This window comes from Tauraco erythrolophus, chromosome 18 (genome assembly GCF_009769465.1).
Source record: "Tauraco erythrolophus isolate bTauEry1 chromosome 18, bTauEry1.pri, whole genome shotgun sequence".
Classification (NCBI taxonomy): domain Eukaryota; kingdom Metazoa; phylum Chordata; class Aves; order Musophagiformes; family Musophagidae; genus Tauraco; species Tauraco erythrolophus.
This window is the reverse complement of record NC_141482.1, coordinates 1,086,101-1,113,785: the sequence shown is the minus strand read 5'-3', so window position 1 is coordinate 1,113,785 and position 27,685 is coordinate 1,086,101. Positions and strand designations below refer to the sequence as shown.

General features: G+C 45.5%; 1 protein-coding gene across 1 annotated transcript; it reads right to left on the bottom strand.

Moving 5' to 3' along the window:
- On the bottom strand, positions 1 to 26,592 carry RBL1 (RB transcriptional corepressor like 1). Its single transcript, XM_086623126.1, is given in 24 exon segments — positions 1 to 1,985; positions 2,247 to 2,411; positions 2,855 to 2,928; positions 2,931 to 2,998; positions 6,166 to 6,254; positions 6,443 to 6,514; positions 7,974 to 8,150; positions 9,848 to 10,026; positions 10,963 to 10,996; positions 10,998 to 11,230; positions 13,007 to 13,142; positions 13,305 to 13,469; positions 15,086 to 15,223; positions 15,739 to 15,842; positions 16,625 to 16,737; positions 18,544 to 18,710; positions 20,118 to 20,304; positions 22,077 to 22,126; positions 22,888 to 23,048; positions 23,160 to 23,288; positions 23,382 to 23,446; positions 25,139 to 25,339; positions 26,202 to 26,335; positions 26,455 to 26,592. Coding segments are annotated over 24 exon segments (3,150 nt in total). The 3' UTR covers positions 1 to 1,814.
- Positions 26,593 to 27,685: the final 1,093 nt, after the last annotated feature.

Below are 27,685 nucleotides of genomic sequence, written 5' to 3'. Positions count from 1 at the left end.
GATCAAGATTCCCCATTTTCCCTCCAACACCGGAGGCTTCGAGGGACTGGAGTACATACATGGAACAGTTACGGTTGTAACAGTACTGGTGATGAGAGTGAGACAGAAAGGTGGTCTCTCTTGTACTATTTATCTCAAGATCTGAAGGCAAATATAAAAATTGAATAGAATTAAAGGAACTGAGCAGAAGAATCTACATGTAACCTAGTCCACTGCGTGGCTGTTTCCTCATGCTGCAGCTCTCTATGGTCAACCCTTTCAGAAATAAGCACCTTTTCTGGAAAGTAAAAAAAATATCAAATATTTAACTAGCTAATAATTCAAAAACAAGTTATGGAGTTTGTAAACTTTCTCCTCACTGCTGAGTAGGGTCCCTGCACACATACACTTTTAAATACATTTTTCCTTGGTCATTGCTGACCAGACTTATTAGCTGAGACTGCTTGAAATCATCACAGTGTTCTTCCCTGGAATGTGCTACAGCAGATCTTGCAGCATATACTAAACAACCAAACCATGAAGTGAACAGAGGTCCTTAAACAAGTCCTATGTAATCGTCGTTCAATTTTTTTTTTTTTTTTTCAGTTCACTGTAACACATAAACTGAAAAACACAGTGCTGAGAAGTTTCTCTATGGCTCTAATCTTAAATGCCATTATGGAATAGATCAAGCTACTGATTTACAGTAATGAATAGACCGTGACTTTTCTCCATTTTGGTAAAAGAACCCTACCAATGCCTCAGTGTTAAAAACTTACTTACAAGAACGGAATGCTGGAATTTACACATTTCCAAGGAACCCAGCCTTTAATAGCTACAAAAACCCCATATGTACAAACATGCCTTATCTGATGGGCTTACATTCAGTGTAGATACTACCAAGAGGCTAAGATCTTCAGGAAAAAATAAAATGAAGAGCTACAATTTGTGAAATGAATTCATGCATTTCAGCAGCTGTAAGATGGCCAAAGCCCCAGCTGCTTTTCAGCTGCAACCAGCTGCACCTCCTCCCAGGTAAGCTGGAATACGTACGAACGGCTGTCAACGGGAAAGGAGCAGCTCCTGTGGCAGCATCCACTGGCTCGGGAGAAAAGGGAATCCAGACTCTCAGAACCATCTCTCCGTGCTTCATCAGGTGGCAGTGTTGGATTTAAGCCACTGCGACCCGCAGTTTTTGATTGTTGCCTTTGTTATTGCAAAAGCTGGCTGATCCACGTCATAACCTACCCTTTGCTGACGTTCTGGCAGGAGACGGAGCACAGCACCAATCATACTGTTTGGAACCACTCAGCTCTTCCTAAAGCTGCACCATCAATTTGTTCTCCACACCAGTTACTCCATAGTAAAAACAACGCATAAAATTCCACATTCTTTTAAAATAAGGCACTTGTAAAGTTCTTCTTCCCCAATACCAAAAGCTTGAGGAAACTCAACTGGTATCACTCATTTCCTTATCGTTCTTATTTAAAAAATAAAACCAGTATTGCTAGAAGCTGAGTTACACTCAGAACTCACTATGCTCTAAATTAGGCTTGAGAGCATCCAGTATGGCTTCTACGGATCACTCTTTCGCTGAAACAGCTCAAGTCAAGTCAGTCATAGCACAGCATGGCCTTTGGGAATGAAGATCACCACCACCTCTCCTTCTCTGGCGTTTACTACTTAACCCTTGCTTGCTGCAATCCTGGGGAAGTCAGGCAGGAGTTCAGTGTTAAAGAAACTTGGCAGTTGTCTGTCTACAACAGCAAGAAATAAATAGCGCAAAGGCTGCATCCATCTCCAGAGCTTGTGGATCCCACAGAAAACCAGCAGTTTTAATGATTTGCTCTTTCACTGACAACATCCTGGAGACGCTTCAGTAGAACATCATCGTTTTCCTGGCAAAGTCGCTTTGTAGGGGATTCATTGTCACTATCAATTGTTATTGCTCGCTTCTTACTCCTGTGTTCACCTTGTTTTATCATATTGTTGATGTCCTTCAAACTCTGTGATCAAGATAAAAAAAAATCATGAGTTACTATGACTCCATTTCAAACTTCCTCTGGTTTTCAGTTATCTGGGAACAAAAAGTTATTCTGAACCTCTTTGCTGAGCAAGTGATGGATCCTACATAAAGAATTCTACCTTTCACCGCAGACTGAGAGACTAGTTCAATGAAACCTCATGGCATTAGAAACACATCCTAATTAAGAGATTAATTATTAGCCCTCTCTTAATTGACCCCTTTCAACCTTTTTGCTTTCTACCTTGGAAGGGCTCCCATTAAATTTATACAGTAGGGCAGTTCGGGGTGTCAAGCAGGCACCGTTCTTGTGAGGCGAAACGTAAACAGAGTGCTGCTGGGAGATCCGTCGTGGAGACACTGGCTGCTGCTTGATGTTGGGGAACGGAGACAAGGGAGGGGCTTCCACCTGCAAGAGAGGACAAATTTGCACAGGAGCTGAATCAGAAGATATTTAAGAGCAGTAATTTCACAGAAGGGAAGATTAATGTACTTCCAGTTATTTAGAAGATTTTTATCCTGTAACAGTTAAAACAACAGATCAAACTCCACCAAACAACCAATTTCTTTTCCAGATGTGTTACACAGATGCTCCAGAGGCGTTTGAGCCAAGGGGTGTTGCATCAGTATAAAGAAGCTGAGACCAGGGCTGTAAACTGAACGGCATCTGCCTTCGTCGTCTTGACAAAGTGGCTCTTAAAGCGAGTCCTCATCCCCTTACCTACAACTACTTAATTCTGTGACCACACCAGGCGATTAACAAAACAAAATTACTGACAGGTGTTTAACTGGCAAGAAAAACGACACTGTGTGATTATTAGACAGAGCAAAATTCCAAAATACTTGACTTACTACATGATCCTGGTTTGTGGTATCGTACTTCAGTGCAAATGATTTTACTCTTCCTACATAGACTGCATTGTAAATTTAATAAGATCTCCTCTCTCCTCTGCTCCCACCTCGCTGGAATTCTCTGCTGCCGATCGTCCTGAGGAACTGCCAGTTTTCACAGATGAGTCTAACAACGAGAGAGAGCTTCAGATTTCAGAAACACAGTATCAGCCAACTGGGTGCTTCAGATTCAAACACACAATATCCAACTGACGAGAACTTGTCCACAAATCGAATAGTTCATGAGATGAATTAAAGAAACATGCTTCAGACAGGAGCAGGGAGCGTTGTAGGTGGTGTCATGGTTGATGGGGGGGGGGTGGGGGGGTGGTCTGGTGGCAGGAGAGGGGATTTGCTCCCTGTGACCTCCCTGGTTTTCGAACTGGTCAGACCCGGTTCTGGCCACCAGATCGGGACTCCCATCCCCCTCGGGTTGAGCCAATTGGCACCTCTGCGAATTGCCCCATTTAAGTTGGGACAAAGGAACCGGAAAAGGTGCTTTGCCCAGGATCGAGCAGAGAAGGGAGGAGGGCACTGCCCCCGCTCCCTGGCTCCCGGCCGGGCAGCTGCCTGCGTCGGGCCGGCGCCGCCCACGGAGGATGGCGGCAGCAGAGCCGCTTGGGGAACTCAGGGAGCACCCCGCTCCCAGGGTGCCCACTGGGCTGAGTTCACCCGGAGAGGACTGAGATCTGAGAGAAACAGCCGCATCGACAGCAGGTCAGTGAGGATGGAGCGGGAGGAGGTGCCAGAGCCGAGTTTCCCCTGCGGCTGGTGGTGAATGGCAGGCGGCCCCCCTGCAACCAGGACGGCCTCGGTGGAGCAGAGACCCACTCGCAGCCCGTGGGGAGAAGATGCCTGAGCCTGAGGATGGTCGTGTTGGGGTGCACGACAAGGCAGAAAGGCATCTGGAGTCTGCGTGACGATCCACGCTGGAGCGAGTGGCTACAGCCCCCTAAGAATCCAGGACTATGGTAAAGCCCACACTGGGGCAATCCGTGGGGAAGGATTGCATCCTGTGGGTAGGACTCACGCTGGAGAAGTTTGTGGATTTTCCTCGTGAGTAGGGGATCCACTGGAGCAAGGGAAAAGGGTGTAAGGACGACTCCTCCTTTGACAAAAGGAGGGACAGTAACAGCATGGGATGGAACTGACCTGCACTCCCCCAGTCCCTGCCCCACTGGGGGGAGGAGGTAGAGCCGGGAGGAAAAGGAAAGGAGGGGGGAGGGGAAGGTGTCGGTTTTAAGATCTGGCTTTGTTTCTTTTACCCTCTCAAGTAAGCAGTTTTGTTTCCCTTTGTCCTTTTAAGTAACTGTTAATAAATTGCTTTAAGAAAGCCCCAGTCTGTTTTGCCTGGGACCACACGGTTGGTGGGTGCTCCCTCTGTTCTTGTCTCGACCCTCAGTCCCTTTACTACATTTTTTCTTCTCCTCTCCACTTTACTGGAGAAGGAGTGAGAGACTGGCTGTGTGAGTTTAGTTGCTGGATCGGCCTAAACCATGACAGGTGGTCATGAACATCAGGAGGAGCTACAAATTGCTCCTAGCAGGTTAGTGGAACTTGGAAACAGCTGTAGCAAAAACTGTAGCACAAATGACCCTTTTCTCATGCTTGTTTTGAGGAGTGGTGCAAATCCATTTGTTGCTCTTAAAACTAAAGTTTTAAGCAGTCTGACAACACCCAGCTTTTAGCTTCTGTGAGAGTTTCTAGTGATCAGCTGGCAGAGAATAACTTCGAACTCAACTCATGCCTGCTGCAAGGAAGCCACGACACCCTTTGTTCAGGCATATTATTGAACAGCTGTTCAGAGGAAAAAGCTGCAGCCACACAGCAAGTGTATTTCAGTTAATGTTCTCTCTCCCCAAATCAAAACCTTCTATGTTTCCTCCTCTGTACTGCCTGCTGCCAAGCAAACCAAGGCAACACAGAATAAAGCCTCTTGCAATCAGTGCTCTGAGACCAACATCAAAAGCTTCATCTGATACCCACAAGTGTCACTCCTTAGCGTGTCTGCCATGGGCAGGGACACCCTCCACTACACCAGGTTGCCCAAAGCCTCATCCAACCTGGCCTTGAATGCTTCCAGGGATGGGGCAGCCACAGCTTCTCTAGGCAACCTGGTCCAGTGCCTCACCACCCTCAGAGTGAAATATTTCTCCCTTATATCCAATGTAAATCTGCCCTCTTTCAGTTTAAATCCATTGCCCCTTGTCCTATCACTACACATCCTCATAAAAAGTCCCTCTCCAGCTTTCCTGTAGGCCCCCTGTAAGTACTGGAAGGCTGCAATAACATGAGCTTATGCTCCTGTACGCTGGTGTCAGAAGAGCAGGAGTTAATACTAGATAAGGGGACACAGGCCTACTGACTGAAGAAAAAGTCTGGCAGGAAAAGCAACTGAAGAACTTTGTAACCAAGTACATTTGTTGGACAAAACACTGGAGCCCAGTGCCACTTCAGATGCTCTACGACATCCAGGAATTGTGGAGCTGCTAGCCAGGACGCTGAACCTACAGGACATCAGCACTTTCCTGGACGCTGGTGGGATCCTCAAAAAGGCATTTAAAAAATGGCTCTAATACTCGTTCCAGCAGCTGAATCCCACCCAGAGTGGGAGTTTACCACAGGGAACAGTCTTCTAAAACTTCTGCACACGTCTTGGCTGCAGGTCTGCTCTGCTCAGGGGTTCACACATAGGCTTGTGATGTCTCAGTTTCCTGACACGTCCATAAAAACAGGCATGGCACAATTGTCATGCTTTTCTCAAATACTGCTCTTATCTCTTTTCTCCTCTAACCTAGTGCAAAGAAAATATCAACTGTTAAAAAGAAACCTGAATATAAGAAAACGGTGGTCTCGGAGAGTCACCCTTTTATTTTCTGAAACAAGTTCTCCCTATTTAAGCCTTCAGGATAGGTGATATTTGGAAAAAACCTGTCATAATATTCCAGGTATTGTTTATCTTTCTTTGTTAACTGGTGTTGCTGTCCAAGAAGAACTACAACATCACCGACACACTAAGGAAAAACTGCACCCTTGAGCAATCGAATTTAAGGAAACAAAATTAAACGTTTTTTTTCCAACTGGGAAGTATATTTTCCATATTTAACACACAGAAGGGCTACTGACAAGATGGTTTCTTTACAACAATACATTTTTTTCTTTAATATGTTTAAAACTGTAAAACTTGCTTCACTTCTCCTTATTACTTGACAGTTCAGTTCTCTAAAAGCCCGTATGTACATTTTTAGGAACAGCAGATGCCTTTGCTGTACCTACCTTCTGTCATCTCCACATCTTGGTTTGCATTTTTGTCCAACAGGTCATCGGCGGAAATATTTCTCAACAAGACACTCCGATAAACCTACAGGGCACGGGGGAAAAACACTCTTGTCAAGGAGAACAAGGAAGTCAGACGACTAGATGAAGTCTGAGTAAAAATCAACATATCAACACTGAAGAGGATTTGACTTTTCCCTTAGCAGCATAAACACTTGAAAAGCCACCTCTGTCTGGGGTTTAGAAAAAGGAAAGGCAATACTATTTACGCACATGGCTGTTTGCTTGTGGCTGATTTCTGTAACTTTTCATTATGTCCTGAAAAGTTCGTTCCTCTTTGGTTACCTGGAAAAGAAAAGGCTATTGAAGACCAAGGTCAGGCTGCTCAGGTGCAGTCTATTCAATTACCTTCCCTCTATACTGCTTTTTTGTGAATATTACTTCAAATACATCATTTTAAAACTTAATTCTGGTGATGAGAGTATTAAAAACCAAGCATTTTTCTTGTTCAAGCATTCCTTGTTTCTTAGCTGCTAAAGCCTTTTGCCGCTTATGATGCTTAGGAATGCTTCCTTTTCCAGCCTTTCTTCTAGTGACACTAAAAATTTAAGAAGGGAAATATTAAGTCAAAAATGTACTTGTAAATTTGAAAACTGGGCCCCTTAACTTTTCTAAACAGAAAATGAAGTAGTCCTGAACAAAACACTAGGCAGATATCTACAGACATGCAATTTCAGCTTTCCTTTTGTGCTTCAAAACAGCTCATTTGTTAAAGGACTCTGCTTTTCAGCCATGCATCTGTAATTTTAATAGCAGATGAGCAACAATTTTTGTAGTAGGAGGCAGGAGAGAACGTATCAGTCTGGCTAAATTGTCAGGTCTCACACTGCACTGCAGACAGCACTCAGGAGACTATTTAAAAAAAAAAACACAAAACAACAAGACTGACAAACTACATGATAAAATTCAGAGCACTGACTATTCCATGGTTTTGCTTTCCCACAGCTTCCAGTATCCATGTCAAACGAGCCCCAGTTATGCTTCAGTTAAGAGCACAGGCAGGCACAGTTTGAACATTGGTTTCGCTCCACAGATGGTGCTCCTCTTCATTTGGCTTCCTCAAGAAGAAAAGGTAGCCACCAATGTTTTAGAGGAGCTTGGCTTAGTTTCACTTTCCCAAATTTGTGTTTGAAACGGACTTGACGGCCACTGTAACCATCAGTTCTCAAGTTTGAGTCAAACCAGTATTCCAGTTTCATAATCCAATTTACTAAGACCTTAAATCATGCTGGCAAACTGAGCAAGAAATGAAGTAGTACAAGTAGCAGAGAACCAGCTCAATTCCTCAACCTCGATCTTCAAAAGCTAAGAGGATTTTTGTGGAATAGAAACTTTCCATCCACACATAAGGTTGTGAGCTCCTGCAGAGTGTTGCATCTGATAATTCTGTAACTGTAACGGCGTTTTTAGGTTGCAGAGATCATGAAGATGCCAAAGAGGACAGAAAACACAAATATGGGGCAAGGGGACCTCACACTGCTTTATCCACGCTGACCAGTGCTCGTTGTGAATGCGCTCAGAAGAGAAGAAAATCCTCTCCTAACCAACAGGCTGGTTGATGGGGACTTTTAAGATCATGCAAAACAAGGGAAAAAAAAAAATACACTGGGACTTCATCCACTTCTTGGAAGGACTTTTCCCTTCCCTCCAGTACGCAACATGAATAAAGCAATCAAATTGTAAACTGTGAACACAATTAATAACTGACATAAAATTCCCTGAATTTCTTAAAGCTACACGTTACCTTTGCCATGATATAAAAGGCACAGAGGAGGAGCTGGTCCAAGTGTCTGTCCTTCATCAGGTCGGCACAGTGGACCAATGTGAATTCAAAGCACGTCCAGATCTTCCTGCGCAAGTCATTGGAAACATCCAACTTTAAGCACAGGTCACGCAGGCGCACACTTGCCAGATGATAAACCTGGAAGAAAGAGACACGTGGTGATGAGTCAAGGCAAATGAGCTTCACCCAGTCTGTAAAAACGAAAGTCCTCTAAGTAGAGCTGCTCTACGTTTGAATAGTTTGTTTCCGCAAGATTTCCCCCTCTGCCTCAGACAACGTCTCCAAAGACTAAGCTATCAGCTCTGTTCAGATGTTGAATCTCTAATGCTTATAGAAATCCACTTAAAAACATGACAACCATAGCTCCTACACCACACCAGTCACTCACTGTAATGGAACACGTCCAACAAGCGCAAAGAAGGGACATCATTTAATTATGATCAAGTATAATCTTATGTCAGCAAGCTGATGTTGTTTGTTTGTTTTTTTCTCTTTTTCATACCAAAAATCTGTCTCAAAACCTGAAATAACTCTCAAGTGCAACATTAGCCTTCTTCCACTTATTTCAGAAGGTCTTGCTTTGGGGATAGTAATCAGGCACATTCTTTAAGGTTGGAAAGCAAAAAGAATTCATTTCATTTTCACCTGCTCTACTGAACAGGAACAAGAAAGGAAAGAAAAATGACAATTTTGAATATGATCACTGTAACCAGAAGGTCAATATTTAAAGAAAAATTTAAGTGAAGATTTAGTTCTCTTTCATAACTAAAAGAAATATATTGCCTACCACATGGTTTGTCAAACACTAGAGCTGAAGTGTTCCCCAACTGACAGAAAAGCTTCCCAAAGGCAGCCCGAGCTCATGCCTGGCAGCTGGCTAGTCAATTCTTAACCCATTCTCAGAGAGACAGCCAGCCTGTCACGATCAAAATTAAAGAACCAATAGGTCAGGCACAGGATGTGGCTTGCAAGTGTTTCCAGGAATTTGTTTCTGTGTGAAGATTTACCCTCAAGACTGCTCAATGTAGAATTAGAGGTTTATATGTATAGTTTATGTAGGTTTATAATACAGATACCCTAAAAGGGGAAAACCTCTGAAAATAACTTCTCTAGTAAGAATAGTAGCAAAAAGATCTTCTGATATTTTTGAGAGATTAATTTAGGCATACACTCTTGGCAGGCATTTAGGCCAGTTAGCCCTGCCTCCTCCAAAGATCCCTCACACACTCCACACTGGAAAGGAAAGCAACTAGAACCAAGTAATGTGAACTTTCTCTGAAGCACACCCAGATCTTAATTTACCCCTTCAATCCTTCGTTATTTCAAGAAGCTCCTTCTTTCTAGAAACTTTTAGAGAACATGTTATTTATCCCTGCTTTCTGAGGCCCCATACCAGCAAGATGAGCACTACTGGGTAGACCTCAGAAAACTGGAAATGAGAATCTCCAGATACAGGATCTGAAACAGCGCAGTTCTGAGTGAGGCACAGGGCAATAATCTCATTTCTGCTATGTCCAAGCCTTGCAAATGTGGGAGGCGGTAAAAATAGACAAGAGAAGTAAAAACTACCAATATTTCCTAGGTAGTTATTTATAGAAGCTGCTAATTAAAAGAAAAAAAACATGAAACATCTCATGGGGAGAGGAAGGGGGAAAAATCTGATTCTCTGCAGCACCTGACAACATCTTTTCCCCTCTCCTCCCAGGTACATAAGGTCTGCCCACGCCAAGGAAAGGCACGCGCAGGCGGCAGGGTACTGAAGGCTGCACAAGGAGGCAAGTTTTGGCACAGCCACCAACAGAAGCAAAGCACGACTGCCTGAGACAGACACTCACCTTCCTGTAAAACAGCGCCAAGGAGCCCGTTTTCTTGGGTTTGCTGGCTGATGAGAGCTGCACTTCCTGCGCCTGATTCACCGGAGGGTGGCAGGGAGCCTGAGCCTCCATTTTACATGGCTGACCTAAATTCAGCGAAATGGGTATCAGCGTGATCCCACTCACTTCGTTCGCAATACCTGGAGATGGATATGCACAACCAGAAATCAACTGTTTGCTCTCCTCATGCTGCAGATTTAAGAGCAAATCATACATTTATTCACAAACATTTAATACTAAGAACATCTCATCCTTCTGTACTGGAAGCTGAAAGGCTCTTTATCCCTCAGAGTCTTCAGAAATTATTAAATATGACATTTCTGGTAATGCTTAAAGGAAGAACGTGAATGTGAACAATTATTTCTAAAACTATCTGAAAATATGACATTTACAAGAAATCATAATTTCTGTAGTCAGTGTTCCACTCTTTCGGGAGAGGTGGAGACTCTCTCTTTTTGTATTATTCTGCGTACCTCACAGCAGTATGCAGTTCTTACTAGTTTCCACAGTTGTCAAATTCTCTTGCTGAAAATCTCCTTAAACATGAAAAGTGGAGATTTTTTTCTTTTCATCTTTATTTATAGACTTATTTTTTAAATCAAAAAAGGCTATAAAACTCATTTCTCATGTATCATTTTCAGAAACATTCAAACATCACCCAACTTAAAAAAAAAAATAAAATCCCCCACTATTTTGCTAACGTTACTGTGTAGCCCTGACCCAGAAATTCCAGAGCCTTTTAAGAGGATACTAGACCAAAGTTAGGATAAACAGTAGTAATTCGTTATGGAAGCTGAGAACCAAAGCATCACTTAATCTGCAGTGAGGTGTAACTGGAAATGCAAGAACTCCACGACTTTGTTCATGAGGAGGAATCCTCGTGATGCTTGTCAGATATCAGATGCCTCCACAGAAGGAGATGTCAATACAAACTTAAGGTTTTTTTTTTTAAATATAAAGTGATACATGTTCTTCTAAAAAAGAAGCAGCAATACATGTTCAAGACGCATGGTCTAAGCAGATCTTAAGAGCAAGCAAAACATCTAGCAGAGAAATAAAATGGGAAGAATTCGTACCGTGCAGTGGGATAGTAACCTTCTGTCCTATTTTTTCCCGAAACTGTAGCTGTTGTCATGGTCAGTACTGTCTGGCCAGGAGAAACTGATACATTTTCAGCATCAATGCTTGATGCTGGAGCAATTGTCAGCTTAGTTCCTTCAGTTAAAATTTTTTCCATCTGCATTTCTTTGGGGCTGTCATCTCCAAAGAGCCTTCTCTTGGCGCTCCCGGCTGTAGGAGAACTGTAGCGCTCATGAACGGAGATTGGTGACAATGGCTGCATGTCTAGCGGGCAAAGGAGAGGGAAAAACAACTTTAGAGGAGCAGCGTAGTAGCACTGCTTCTCCACAGGAGGGAAAAAGGCTAACCTTCAAACTATGGAACCGCAGTAGGAATCACTGCTAGCTAGGAACTAAACCTCACAGTCCGCTGTTCCTGGGCGATATGAACAAGACCCATAGTCCTCTAACCATCTCCTTTCATTTTGTAGTCGTTCCAGACAGCTCAGTTTCACAATCAGGTACCACAGGGCAGACAAGAGTAACCAAGTTAATTTGCAGAGATGGAGGCACATGCAGGATTGCAGATGCTTACTCCAGTCTGCTCAGCAGATAGTAATATTTGCAAGTGAACACATCCCTGTATAGGAACACTGGCAACATTCCCTGGATATGCTGCCTTCTGTATGCTCTGGCTTGTAAAACTCTCTAAACTAACCCCAGTCAGCAGACTCCAACCTCCTTCACTCCTGGTTCCTCTCAGGCTTTTCTGCTCCTTTCAAACATTTGCTCCAGTAGTAAGACGGAAGTACACAACACTAATTTTACAAGTTTCTGTTCCTCTGACTTTTTGCATTTCTGCTGAAGTCCACTAGCTACTTGCGAGGATACCAGTGACAAAGCAGAAACCTGGATAACTGGCCAGGTAAGACTGATTGGAGACCTTACTTCTAACTCTGCCAGGAGGGTTTTCTTGGTACCAGGGGCAAACAAACACTTCCAGTCCTCACCATTTTCCACTTGAAGTTAGCAGAAGCATTTGGTACCAGATTCTCTCACACAAGACAAAGTCTCATGTAGCCCTACCCACATGTAAGACACCATCTCCAAGCTGCTTTCCCTTCCATCGAACAACCAACCAGCAAATGCTTATACATCTCTTTCCTAATGAAGATTTAAAAAAACCTGAACAACCACTAAAAACCAAACAGTCCTGTAAGGCGATTTGCCAGACAAACACAAAAGGAGACAACACCACACCACCAATCAGTCCATCATGCACCAGCAAGAACCTGTGGTCTCCTGTTTGGGATACAATGAAAGCAGCAGTTCCCGACTAGGGAAGTACGAAAAAGCAAGAGCAGTGCTGCCGCCGCCTCTCCACCTCCCCTGTCAGGAGACGGTTCTGTGTGATACCTGGGAATGTGCAAAGAGCAAGGCAGTTCTTCAGAGGAAAGAATACTGCAGACAAAGTATTGTCCTTCCCTCCTACAAAAAAGTTCTGCAGGAAAGAGGAATAAACGCAGCTGTGTCATTCCGTAATGCAGTGCTGACAGCGGCAACCATCCCTGGACTTAAGGAGGGGGGAAAAAAAGCAGCAACAGGGCGACTAGGGTCTGAAGGAAAACACAATAATGCGAATGCCGCTGTGAAAAAGGATATAAAAAAGTGCTGGAAACCACAAAAAGGTGATTATACTTTTAAAAGAGTCACCTAAAATCCAGTCAAACTCACCGAGAACAAAAAAGAACCCTGGGGAAATGTGAACAGCAAAGGATAGCAAGCCATCGGATGACAACCCACCCGAGGGCACGGGAAGCCTTGCATCCCAGCAGCAGCAGCACCGCTCCAGGTGAGAAGCGAAGCATTATCACTCGTGTCTGCTGTCTGCTGCCAGCAGGATCCAGCAGCGGTCTGACTGGATGCATCCAGACTTCCCCTTGTACGATGCTTCTCAATTCTAAATGCTTAATTCAGATTCGAGATTGCCTTTGCAAGTATGAAGGAGTCCAACGCCCGCCAAACTCTCACAGTCCAATCGTGTCAGAAACCTTGAACGTACCCCGTCGCAAACTCCCACCGAGATCCGTCCGAACCTCTTTCACTCGAGGATGAATGATAGGAGATATCGGCATCATAGGCAAATGGCCGAGCCCGTTTCCTCCATTGCTGGCTTCGAAATTACTGGGAAATATTACCTGAGAAATGAGAAACGTCAGCATAAGACAGCAAAGAGATTTCCCTTCTTTGTGCCAATCCAGTAACAGTTTTCCTGCAGCAACTGTCTCGTTTGAATGGTTTTCTGCATAAAACAACTGTGAGAAATGAATCTCCCCGTAGAAGGAAAACAGGAAACATACTTCCTCACAGGTCGGGACCTTGTTTTCCGAGGCCTGGAGGGCGGTCCAGAGCGCCGAGTCCCGAGTCCAGGCGAGGCTCTCGAGAATCTGTTCCTCAATGCTGTTGAGGTGCTTCACCATGTCTCTGGAAAGTCCTTCCTCAGACCGGATCAGCACTTCAATCACCTGACAGCAGCAAGACACAGGCACAAAAGCACAGTCGCACCGCTTGTGTTGAACACCATCCAATCATCATTCATTTCACCACCCCGTTCAAAACTTCTCTGGAATGCCGAATGCTCCAGCCTCCTCCTCCTCACATCTTCATCTTCTGCAACCCTTTTCTGATACTTTTTTACCAAGCTCCCTTCCCAAAGGCGATTCAGGAGTTGGAAATGGACAGTGGATGTCCTATCAATGCAGAACCACCCACTCCCAGGGTTTTAAGGCCCTCTCTCACCACTGCTGAGCGGGCACAGAACGGCAGCACTGAGCACGTGCAGCACACCTCGGAAGATGTAAGCAGGTGTACCTGCTCAGGCTGGTATGTGAGCACTCTGGCGTCTGAGCTTTCCTTCCTTGCAAGTAAGCAGCCCGTAATGAGAAGAGTTGAAAACTACCGTTTTAAAGTTTCCTTTAAGAAAGGTTTAGAACCCTTAACGTGTACAAATTGGGGTTAAAGAGTGGCAAGGACCCTTGAAATGCCATGCTCCATCCCCATGCTCCATGGGGATCCATGCTCAATGGGCAAGATCCATTTTATTTATGTAATTTGTGACACAGGAACATTCAGCCTGCTTTTCCAAAGCTCCAGAGATGGGAATGCCACAAAACTTCCCTGGAGGACTTGCTGATGTGTTCATCTACTTATACTACAGAAACCGAGCATTCAAAGAACAAAGTTACAAGTGTTGCAACTGGAATAATAAATATTGGCTCTTGTGTCAGGTCTTCGTGGAGGCAATTTTTTTTCAAGCACAAGTGCCGCAAGAATGTGTGCTGGATAACAAAGAAGACGCAAATCAAACGTAAATCAAACATAAACCTGTTCCACAAAGCTGGATGTGCACCAGTGCATCTGGTACTGATGCAGGCTGCGGACAGCCCCAGCAGCACTGACAGGTTTGTTTCAGTCTCACCACCGCCCTACGTCTGAGGGCTGAAGAAGGGAGAATGGAACAAAAACCAGCGTTCCCAAAGGGTTCAGTTGTTTGGTTGTTACCATCTACGTCAGAACAACAGAAGCACTTCTGATATATTCAGGACTAACTGGAGAAAGCTGGTAGGTGTCTAGTAAAAATAGGAGGCGTATGGATAGATGACAAAAGGATCAAACAAGTGAAAGCCAGGAAAAGAGATTTTTTGTTCTGTTATGTAAAACAAAACAGAGAAGAAAAATTTAACAAAGCAAACCTGTGGTAAGTAGCAGCAGCCAAAGGCAACAAACAATATTATTGCTGTTTTATCACTAATAAGCAGAACTACAGCTTGCAGTCAATAAATATGATCGACATACATGCTCGAAGGCTTTAGTCTACTAAAAGCGTATCTATTAAGAACTAAAAGTTGATCAACAGCACATTACAGTGAAGTACTATTTACAAAATGGTTTTCTCAGCTTCAGCTCCAGCGTTCCACATTCCAGGTAATATATTTAAGGACAGCCAGAAATTAGAATGGGCAAATTACGCCTTACCATCAGTCTCCTGGCTGATCACTAGGAAGGAAGAGCGTCATCCTCCAAGGCTGTCAATCCAGTACCGTGGCATTTTTAATGCAGTCCTGAGACAGTATTTTTTTACCTTATAGAAATAGAACGGCCTGAGGTCAAGAACTTCAATGATCCAGGGAAAGGTACGAGGTGAGCTGTATGCGAAAAGCACGATCTCCAAGCAGCACGCCATGAGGGAGCGGTGAAAGACATCTTGTTCCAAGAGAGCCTGAAGAGATTACAGAAAGCATCAACGACCCGAGGTCTGGGAAACAGAAGTTTGAATTCTGTGCCACTAATACCACGTAGCTTATTGCTAGAGAGAAGAGCTGCTGCTTTTTTTCTACCTTCCACAATCTCCTTTTTTAACAGGGAAATCTAGAACGGTAAAGACCACACGACGACAAACGCACTGGCCTCACTGTGAATCACAGAGCGGAGCAAACACATTGCTGCCTAACATGAAGCACTGACACTGTTAATTGGACACAGGAGAGAACAAAAGTTATCTGTCCATAAAGCTGGGATTCTAGAAGGTAACACAAATTAAGATAGTTAGTTATACCGGAATTACACTATTTCCAGTAAAAACTATGTTTAGGCACCTCCCGTAACTTCCCCTTTTTTAATATTAACAATATACACAGACCGCTCCGTTCTGGAAACGGCTGAAAATAACCCCCTGGAGAGTTAAAGAACTTTTAACTGGAGGGTTAAAGAACTTTTTACCAGTTCTTTACTTACAGTCAGATCCTTCCCACGTAGTCTTCGTGTTTCTTGGACCATTATAGTCTCCAAGATTTTATAGTACAAGATCTCTGCCAGTTTTAATCTGTTTACAGCAAAATCTGAAATTTAAAACCAAAGAGGAAGCCCAATGTCATTTGCACAAATGGCCTTAGTCTAAAGTGACCAGTGCTTGTCCTTCTCTAAGAAAACAGTGCATATGTGTGTATGTATAGACTTTGCAGATCGAAAAAGTATGTTCAGAAATCCCCCAGCCACAAGAATAGCACGAAACTCTAAAAATGTTTTAAAGATTTATGTATTTTAGTGTTACATCACTAGAGTGATGTAATTTTGCAGACAGTTGCAACAGAATTCCTACTTGTTTTCCATTTCCTTTAAATTTTAAATCCAAGAAGAATGTAAGTTCACAACTTTTATTAAGAGTTGCTGTAGTTTCAATGCTCTCTCGGTTCTCCCATTTTGAATTGCAACCTTGGTTTTACTCTGTAATAAAGTTCTATTCTTATATTCTTTAGATATCAGGAAGAATTTCTTTACAGAGAGGGTAGTGAAGTATTGGAACAGGCTGCCCAGGGAGGTGGTGGAGTCCCCATCCCTGGAGGTGTTTAAAAACCATGTGGATTTGGTGTTGAGCAACACGGTTTAGGGACCCTGACAGTGCAGGGTGGATGGCTGGACTCGATGATCTTGAAGGTCTCTTCCAACCAGACGATTCTATGATTCTTTACAGTGTTCTGTTTGACAGCAACAGTTTTCTGTCTGGGTATGTTCTGGGTTAAAACCAGCTCCACTGTCCTAAACACTTGACAACTGTTGATGTAAGCATTTCACTTGCCCTGGTTTGGTATTTTGAAACATCCTATGCATTTCACGGCCGTACCTATATGAGATCCTGGCTGCTCATCTGTTGACTGGGTGTAGCTGCGGCAGAACGTCTCACCGATTTCCTTCACTCTGCTCAGAATACTTGCCATAGGGCTGCGTGCACAAGACCTGAAGCAGAACGCAATGAGAAAGCCTTGTTTGTATAAATAAATATCCAGTTGCCAGAAACCCTCAAAAACCAAACAAAAAGTACCACCCAAATAAAAAGAAGAAAAGCGAGTTACATTGAGCTTTTCCCATCAGGCAACAACCCGTATTACCAGAGAGAACAGAGGAAAACACAAACCACACAAATATTGCTTCCTTTCCTCTTTCCTAACAGAGTAGACAGGCTATGTAGATTTTGGAACAAACGCAGGAGAAAGCAAGAGCTGCAGCAGCACACTCAGGAGAAAAACACATCTGCTGGGAGCACGGTGGTAGAAGGATGGTACAACAAGCACCCAAACACCAAACGCATCTACGAGACCACACAAACCAGCACGGTTTGAGGGAGTACAGGAAAGCTTTCCGAGTGAAGAGTCAGCATCTTTCCAAAAATACCTCTTTTACCAGCAAGGCAGAGAGGAAGTGATGAACTCCTCACAGTCACTCTCATAAAAAGGAGCCAGAGAATCTCTCTCTCTGGAGATGCTCTTTCTGAATGCTTCCAGATTTTCCAGCAACTCTGTATTAGAGGGCAGTGGCTTGTGACTGGTGTCAAATTAAGAACCTAAACTATTTTGAAAAGCTAGCATTGAAATAAACTAAAGTTTCATTGAACAAAGCCTTCCAATTAACTTCAAAGTTATGTTTCCAAGGAATTTTAATTTGAAAGTGAAAATACACAAAAGCACAGAATATAACACATAGTCCAAAACACAGTTCTCCCCGTTTCTCCTCATCAGACCGTACGTGTTCTCGTGCTTGCTGAACTCACATCCAGGATGAAGTACTCAACACGTTCCTAGTCAGAGATTTACTCAATTCCTCTCCCTGTTTTAATATTTACATCTCTCTTGACAGACTAGGTTATTGCTTGAACACACACATTTTTCATTAGAGACTGCAGACATGTTGATGATTTAATTGTGTAATATAAACAACATCAAATGGTCCTTAAAACAGCATTTGTAAACTTCTAAGAACAAGTGCTAGGAAAACTTCCAAAATATGCGTAACTCCAAAGATGAGAACTAGAAGTAGTATTTTTCATCTATTTATGAAGGTCACTAAAAAACCCATTACTTTTGCACTTCAAATATTGAGTGCTAATACTAAATGTCCATTCTGATTAATGAAAAAATATCTGGAGATCTTACTGCATAATAAAGCAAAGTCTCAATTTTGCATGGATGTTAGCCAAAAATGTAGTTTGATTTGTACAACTGGGACTCTGTCCTGGAAATGGTGATCATGAAAGATTGGGGTTGTGTTCACCAGTCACTTACTACGATTTCCCAGTATCACACAGCAGCTACCAGGGCTGAGCGAGAGGCTCTTGACTAGGAACGCTCTAACTGCTGCTGGGAGCCTGCCCTCAGACAGACATCGCAGCTCAGGGAGGAGACCGGTAAGCGGAAGCACGCTCAGGGAACGGCCACCCCAACGACCAGAGAGGTGGAAAACATGTTTGCTGCTATACCAGAGCATTTGCCTTTCAAGCAAACAGCTAACTTAATATTAGCAAAAACTGAAGCTACATTAACACGAGGGTGGTGGCGAGTTGGAGCAGGGTGTGTGTGTTCAGCTATCTTTCTCCAGAAGATGAGACCATCTAGAAAAACGCAGATCTTTCAACCAGAAATAATACAGAGACACAGATAAAAATATTCTGCACTAAAGGAAAAATGTCAAATTTGAGGAAGAAAGCAGTCACAAGCACAAAAGATGAGTTTCTGCTTGCAGGAGAGCAGCTGCAGCAGACATACTTACTCAAAAATCGCTATAAGTTGTTCACTCGGTGCATTTTTCAATCCAGCCACAATGCTCTGCAACCGGCTCACGCTTTGTGTTGCTGAAGCAACAGGAGTGATGACAGCTTCCTTTTCTCTTAGGTATCTTCTTCCAGTCAGTGGAGTTGAAGGTGCAAATGACCTTTTCTGGCAGAGAAAAACAATAAATAAAATCAGTCAACAGAACCGATTCACAAACCTCTCGAACGTGCATCTCCTGCCAAATCCCTCCGAAGACTGGGCGGACACCACCAGTCTGCGACCTGAAGGCTGCTATCAAACCTGTCATCTCCAAACGGACCTCAAATCAGTTAAAGTCTTCCCAGGAGCCCACAAACACAGAATGTAACAAACCTTCAGCCAGACTAAAACTAACCCAGAGTTCTTTTTTAAATAAAGTATAACAAAACAAGATATTAGATCTTAAAGCCTGTAAATTTGCAGTCCCCGACGGCGTTAGCCAGGTGACACAAGGAGTACCCAGCAGAGCTGCCTATGAGGGGGTCCCAGGAAAGTGTTCTTTGGGAAATGCTGTGCTGGTGGACCCGGAGCCTCCTCTTATCCAAAGGATAATGTAGCACTAAGCAGATGGAGCTGTGTCAACTGCACTTATCTACTTGTATCCTGCTTTCTGGACGTGCTGCACTGAAGTCTTTGGGTTTGAACTCTTAGAACTGGTTGCATTCTGAAGACAGAAGGCAAATAATGAGGAAAGGCTATGCCTGCAGTCAGTAGGCAAAAGTAGCAATAAGGTCATTCTTACACTGCAGAAACTGAAGCTCAAAATTGATAAACTCATTCCAAACCCCCGCCTTTAATTTGCCTTAACATGAAACACATCTGGGAGAAAAAGCTAAGCTGTATGATTCGTTTACACCAGCACTAGCATCTTGTAATTCTTATTTTTTAATTGACGTGTAAATCAAACAGCATGTGGTGTTCTCACACCGACAGCACCATTTTATTCCCCCCTCATCCAAGTTTAAAAAGTAATCAACCAAGTGTTTTCCCACACGCCAACTTCATTCAATACATTTTACATCTCCGAACATAGTGAAACATTAAATCTTCTATAGGCTACTTTTTGTAACAAAGAGTTAGACTTCGATGGGTTTTGTTATTTTCCATAGAATAGTACACGAGTTTTCCTGTCCTAAAAAAGGAAATACTGGGAAAAAAAATAAATTAATCCTGTGTAAAGGTTCCATGATATACTTATGGTGCATAAAGGAAGTTTGAACAAAACCATATGACCTATATATTTAAGTCTTAACTACTTAGTCATTTTTTTTGGACAAAACCAAGAGTACTTTGCACCTGAAAGAGCTCTCATCCTGTTTAAGAAATAGTTATTTACTAGGTTCCACAGGAAAGAAGACATCACCATTTCTCCTTAGCAAGGCAGCATCCCCTGAAGCCTGCAAATGGCATTCATCATCTTCCTCTTGGAAAGAAGTTCAAGAAATTCAGTCACCTCAGCGATTCAAACAGCGTACAAGGATGGAAAAACTTGGAGAAGTACTTCAGGCGAGATCGAGACGTTAAATGAATCACCTTTTCAAAATGCTGCTGAAGGTGACACTCCACGTGAGCTCTTGCTGCTGTTTTCCCTACTGGCACGTCCGCAGGAAATTTCCGAGGAGTGCCAATTTCTTCTTCAGCATCGGCTCCCAGAAAAACCCTCTCGTCAAAGTCACCCACCGTCAGAACGTACTCTTCGTACTCCTTGTTCAGTGCTTTGCTGAAAGAGAAGCCCAGGTTTTTGATCCAAGGTTAGACTGCTGAGGGCACAAACAAAGTGCCAGTGGAGCCAAGGCACAAACCCGAAAGCATCACGCGTTCCAAGTGCTCAACGCTTCCAGCAGCAGTGCTGCTCGTAAACACAACTTGTTGCCCCATCAATCACCCTGCCTTCCTTTGCACTTGAAGTCTCCCCTGTGCCCTCGATGACCCGCTGCAGGGACCACTGCTCCTCCTAAGTTACCGACAAAGCTTGGCTCTCAGTGGGAAGAGGAAAAAACAATTTTGCTTCCATCCCAGTGGTGAATAAAAGAGTTTGGACGCGCTCAACTGATCAGAGGTTAAATCTTCGTACACATGGAGCACACGAACAGCACTGGCATTAAACCAGCTGTTCCATTTCTACTCTGGCCACCCTGGCCTGTAATCTTCACACTGGTACAGAGAAGAAGAATTTAAGAGCTAGTCCCCTGGATTCAACTTCTCAAATCACCACTGACATATCATACCGAACAAATATTTCGTTTGCTTTATTGCAGCTAATCCAACTGTAAACCAGGAACGTTCTCACACAGGCTGCAAAGCTTTCAACTTACACTTGGGAAGCAGAATGAAACTTCTGGATAAAAATCAGAAACACCTTACATCAATAAATCCTGCCTGCATGTTTTTCATGATAGATGAATGTTCTGTGAAATATCTTTTGCCTGCAAAGTGTCTTAGCAACCCAAGCTACCCCTTAGGCACATATATTAACGGAACATAACGATGTATGCATGATGCAGGCGATCCTGTGATCCCACGGGAAACTCCACCACAGCACAGGTTCACCTTCCCCTGTCTTTTGGAAAAAGGAAAGGTCTCTGAAAAGTTTGGACAAAGAAACAGAGAGGCCTCCATGTTTGCTTTACATGTCAGGCTGCTTCCAAAAGAACAAGGACTATCGCATCATTCCCCACGACAGTACTATTAAGGTATTACTGTTAATTTTTAAGTAGAAATAGTAAAAGAAGTTCACTGCTTCAAATGGATGACAGCAACACTGGTTTATATGTAAATTTGTGTTATCTACTTTGTTAAAACAATTCAGCCTTTGCTCAAAATTCTCAAAGCAAACCAACAAGGTAAAACCCCACCCTGCAAAAACAAATTATCAGGTATTTTTGGAAAAGAAAAAAAAAACAAAACAAAACAAACCATCACCTTTAAGAGATCCAGAACAAAGCAGCTGCTGTTCATATTTTGCATTTAAATCAGCTTTCAGAAGGGAATTTAAAAAGTTTCTGGAACAACTACACTTGCCACCCACAGAAACACTCTGCCTCTTTTTTGTGGTTTTGCAATTGCTGCTTCTTTTTCTTTTGAGTACTCCTGCTGCATTCACAGATTTATACACTCAGTTGGAGACTGATAAATGAACCTAAAGCCTTTCCTCCTTGGGTATAACACTCGAGGTATGTACAGAAACACATCTGTGAACTCCAGAGTGGAGGTTTTGATTTGCATTAGATTACTCAACGGTTACAGTTGCCAGAAAATAAGGGCAAGCCCCATAAAACCTGACATGGAGGAAGAAACTCTGCAGCTGAGCCCCTGCCATCTGACACGTCTCAGATTCAGAAAGCATCTCAGCCAAAGAGCCACTCGGGTTGCCAAATAATTAAAAGCCAGTAGCTATGGTGAGACAAAGGAATGGTAAAACCTGTGATTTTGCAGTCACAGGCCTGTATTTTAGAAATGAAACCAAATCCCAGGATGAAGAATGTAACTTACTTATTTTCTGCAAAATTGCAAAGATCCAGCAGACATTCTCCTTTTAAGATCTAAGAATAAAAAGCAGAAATATCTTAGATAATAAAATGAAGACTGTTCCAACTCTAACAGTGTGAGGGCATAATGGTTTGAGCCAAAAATGAAATGAGGTTTAGGAGCATAACTGGACCTTTTTTTTTTTGCCTGGACCAAAGGACTACGATGCCATTAGCGAGCCAAACAGATGAGGACAAAGCCAAATTCTATCCAAGCTCTAGATGAAGCCACTCTTCAGAAACAGTACTGCTATTTAACAGCTGCTCCACTGGCAGGTTAGGGACTGACCTGATGGGACAACTACACAGAAACTTCCACAGAGCTTGGAGAAAATTTCCAGGATTGAAAACAGACAGAACGACTTGCACCCCTGAAACCTAAACCTCCTCCTTCCATAGCATTTTGCTCAACTCCAAGACAAGCAGTAGGACCCACACGATCGTGACAGTTGTTCCACTGTAAAATGATTTCACAATCAGATTACTTTTTTGCCTGAAGAAAACACTGTCATCTACAGTTCACTTTTACGCTGCCGAGAAAGGAAAGCAAAGATTCTCCACGGATATTAAAAGCCAAAACACAGGGGGCTTAACAGCACACATACAGTAAAACTGAGTGAATTCTGCTCCTGCTAAAATATATGTAAAGAACACCTGAAGCAGCCCAGGTTTATTTGCCTGTTAGCACACTCTCCTGCAGAACCTGCAGGATTAAAACGGTGTCGAGATCACCCGTCTGAGCGCTACCATGCATTCTAAAAACCAGCAAGATGTACCTTCCTATCAAACAGCTTGGAAATGTAGGGTTTAAAGTAGTGCTCCTTTATTCCTTTTGCTTCTACTAAGAGCCCGTCATGCAGCTCACACAGCGTGGCAATGATGCAAGGAGGATCTCCGGAGGCTTGGGTCTCTGCCGCAGGGAAGTCCGCTGGTAAGCCTGAGAAGGAGGAGGGGGTGTGGGGGGGAAGACAACCAACCTTCAACTTCATTTAAAACAGAGCAAGAGAACAAAGCATGTTTGATTTCGAATATTCTGTCCCCACCATACCTTTAAACGACGGATTTAGCAAATCTCTTCTGTTTGGACACAAAAGAGCATTTGCAAAAACCAGGTCCAAGCAGCACAGAAGCAAATGATAGGAATTTACTAAATCATCTCCAATCATACGGAAATTACCTTTAAGAGACAGCACAGCACGTCAAGCAACACAAAAGCAGTTCGTAACTCAGAAGGTGTGCAAACCGTGCAGCCAAAAACGAGCAGGCCTACCCTTAGTGTACACAAAGAGAGTCCAGCAGAAGTTGAAGAGATCCTTAACGCCACACGGCACCCGCCTAGCAACAAGGAAAAGGGGGAGAAGTCAGTCTTCAGCGCCAGGAAGCTGAGGCTTGGTTTACAGCAAGAATGTCATTCCGTTTCCTTGCTCAAAACAACAGCTGGAGCCATTCTCCACCTTAATTCCACACTAAGGCACAACCTAAGCCACGTGTCCTTAACTCAGCTCTCAGTAACCAAGTCTCCCACTTCACTCCACAGAGCGTTTGGCACAGCATCTCCAACCTTCTGACCCTTTTTTTGAGCCAGTGGCTGCCCTTGGCCTGTGACCCTGGGCACACTATTTTGCTGATGTCACATCTCCAACGGAATCCTCCAGCAGCAAGATGCCAAGGGCTACATAAATTCCACTAACTTTTTCTAAATATTTCACTAAAGCATCAGTCACTCCTTCAAAATATGCAACTACAGCTTGTGTTACAGCTCATGTGCTGAATGGTGCTTGGAGGAGAGATTATCCAAGATCGTGGAGCTGGAAGACCAGGGAAGACACTATCCAAGACAGCCCACAGAGAAGCTGAAGCTGCGGTTACAGGAATGAATGCAGCTCCAATGAAAGGGCATTAACAGCACGCCGACAAAATTCCTCCTAACACACTGCACTGCCCACAAAGCTACCTGCCAAAGCTGGCGCAGCAGAAGCATCCCCTCTACCTGCTGACGTGGGGCTATGCTGGAGACTTTTACCAGAACAATTATCCCCTCCTCGTATCCAGAGGACACATGTCAGCCAGCAAAAAAACCCTGGCACAGACCCAGCTCAGCTCCCTCACCACTAAGGTTACGCTCTTGCCGTAAAGCTCTCACGGAGATGGCCGCACAGGCGGCAGGGAACACAGACAACCTCCTTTAACTAAGGTCCTGGAATCATGGAATGGTTTGCATTGGAAGGGCCCTCAGAGACCATCCAGTTCCAACCCCCCTGCCATGGGCAGGGACACCCTCCACTACACCAGGTTGCCCAAAGCCCCATCCAACCTGGCCTTGAACGCTTCCAGGGATGGGGCAGCCACAACTTCTCTGGGCAACCTGTTCCAGTGCCTCACCACCCTCAGAGTTAAAAATTTCTTCCTTATATCCAATCTAAATCTCCCCTCTTTCAGTTTAAAGCCAAATGTCGAAGCTCTGTGCGCATCTGGAAGACGACACCACCAGTTACCAAGCTTGTCACAAAAAACGAGTGCACCAGCTGTAACCTTCTTCCACTTGCAGGTGACCGCCCATCTGGCAGCCACGCTGAAGACCTGTTCAGTCACGCGGAGGTCGCTGTGGGTGTGATGCCACTTTGGATGGAGGGACTGTGCCATGACACCAACGACCTCAGCTAGTGCTGAGCCAGGACAGCACCCCTGTGCTCCTTCAGCTCTTTCTGCTGAACGTTTCAAGTGTGGGTCTCGCTGTACCTCACGCTGATCTGTCTCACTGTCCCTCTCCCCGCCGCACACAGACAGGCCAGCCTCTGCACGGCGTAAACAGCCACGGCACGCAGAGCTCTGCCGATGCCAGCTGTACCACACCGAGGAGAGAGATGTTTCTGTGCTCACTGCATTTCAGAACTGAGGCCACCAAGACGCCCTACTCTTTGGAACGGTATATAACTTCTTAAAACACAAACAATGATCTTAATTTTCATAAATCTACATTAGGTACAGCCCTTTCTAGGGAAACGTCACATTAAATCTCAAAAATACCTCTGTTTCCTGCTTCGCTGTGGTTTAGTAGTTTCTTCATAAGGGTTTTGAAATATATCTAAAAATATCGGTTCGAACTTTTTGAAAATCACAGTTGACACTTCAAAATTTCTCTCCAGCCTCTCCACTCGCTCTCGGAACTCCTGTGGTAGATTTGACATGTCCATCCACTTCTTCATTTTGCTAAAAAACTGAATTAAACTTCAAAGAAAAAAGAAAAGTCTGCTTTACTTTGAGATGTAACTAACTCCCTTTATTTTGAATTTTTTAAAAAGCCAAAATGCAACATATTTACTCCTTAACGACTAATTAGATTAACATACAGGTTTACCATTTATTCTGATAGACTCCCAAACTATACATATTGTAAGCTTTTCACCTTTTATCACTTTGATTTTTCTCCTTTCAGGCACAGGCATGGAAACACTAATTTTATTCAAAGGCTGCCAGCACAGCTGCATCAGCTAAGGGAGGAGTAGGAAGGAAAGAGCTCTCCGTGTGGCGAGGGGGAGGCAAATAAACCACAAACAAGAGTCGGTACCTATCGCACAAAACCCCTTTAATTGTAGGCGTAATTACATCGCACCTCCCCTCGGCAGCTCGGCTGAGCGCAGGTCTTTAAGCGGAACAAGAAACACCCTGAGATGTGTCACCGCGGGTCAGCGCTGCCCGCCAGGGAGCCTTTGCGGGACGGAAATATTTCCGCGGCGCACAGTTCCGTGTTCCTAGAACGCCACGGCATGGAGCTGTCAAGCCAGCGACTTGGCCTAAATCCCGAGTCACACACGAGTCTTGTCTGGCTTGCTACCAGAGCATTCGGGGGTCTGAGCTGTGTTCTAATTAACTACAAAAAAAAAAAAAAGTGGGTGGGACAATTGTTGGTCCCAGGTGGGCGGTTTTTCAAAGGTCTGAGGTTGAAAACTACGTATTCGCATCTTGTTTCCCCTTTAAGCAAAGGGGACCCATCGCGTTCAGGTTACCGCCCCGGGACGGGCGAGCCAAGGCGCGGGCACCTGAAGCGGCAGCTCCCGCGGAGCCGCGACCCGCCACGCGGGGGGCTCACCTGAGCCTGGCGGAGCGCAGGATCCTGGTCAGCGAGACGCCGTTCCCCTGCATCAGGCCGCTCCCCACGGTGGGCACCAGGCTCTTGCGGCAGGCCACGTAGAGCGCGCAGGCCAGCCAGTGCAGCGGCTCGCCCTGCGGGGCACGGGGAGCTGCGGGGGCGGCGGGGGGCCCGGGCCGCCCCTCCGCGCCTCACACACCGCCCCGCCCGGCCCGGCCCGGCCCCCCGCCCCGCCCGGCCCGGCCCCCCTCACCTCCAGGCTGTAGGTGCCCCGCAGCGCCGTGAAGTCGCGCAGCGCCTCGGCAGCGCTGGCCGCGTCCAGGTTGAGCTCCTGGCAGAGCCTCTCGATGGCGGCGCCGGGCTCGGCGGGCGGCGGCTCCGGGCGGGACATGGCGGGCCCGGCCCGGCCCGGCGCTGCCGCTCCGCGCGCCAAAACGCCTGGGCCGGAAGGGAGCGGCGCCTTCCGCCGCGCGGGGGGGGGCGGGGCGAGGGGGAGCGGGGCGGGCCGGGCCGTGCACGCGCGGGCGCGCGGCGTCGTGCGAGGCCGCACGCGCCCCGGGGGCTTCGCGCGCGTGGAACGGCCGCGCGCGGGCGCGCACGTCTGTGGGCGGGGCGAGCGCCCCCCCCCCCCCCGCGCGCGCAGCCCCTGGCGGGAGCGGGTGCTGCTCCCGCGCCGTGCCGCAGCCGCGGGGGGTCCGCGTGACCCAGGGCTGCCCGCACCGGCCGTCTGGTTTCAAACCCCCGCGACAGCGGGTAGCGCTTCCGCCGCCGCCCGGCGGTTCGTTCGCTGCCGCCGCCGGTGTCGTGCCCTGCCCGAGCGCCGCCGGGTGGTGGGACGGAGGGCGCGGAGCCAGCGCGGCTTCTGGCTGCGGGACGGAACCGCCACCCCGTGCCGTGAGCGGTGTGTCCGGGGGGGATATTCTGCCCCTCTGCTCTGCCCTCCTGAGACCCCCCCCGCAGTGCTGCTTTCAGCTCTGGGGTCCCCAACACAAGAAGGACATGGAGCTGCTGGAGCGGGTCCAGAGGAGGCCACGAAGATGATCCAAGGGCTGGAGCACCTCTGCTCTGGAGACAGGCTGGGAGAGTTGGGGCTGTTCAGCCTGGAGAAGAGAAGGCTCCAGGGAGACCTTCCAGCACCTCCCAGTGCCTAAAGGGGCTACAGGAAAGCTGGAGAGGGGCTTTGGACACGGGTGTGTAGTGACAGGACAAGGGGCAATAGATTTAAACTGAAAGAGGGGAGATTTCCATGAGATCCAAGGAAGAAATTTTTCATTGTGAGGGTGGTGAGGCACTGGCACAGGTTTCCCAGAGAAGCTGTGGCTGCCCCATCCCTGGAAGTGTTCAAGGCCAGGTTGGATGGGGCTTTGGGCAACCTGGTGTAGTGGAGGGTGTCCCTGCCCATGGCGGGGGGGCTGGAACTGGATGATCTTTGAGGTCCCTTCCAACCCAAACCGTTCCATGACTCTGTGATGCTCGGAGGTGAG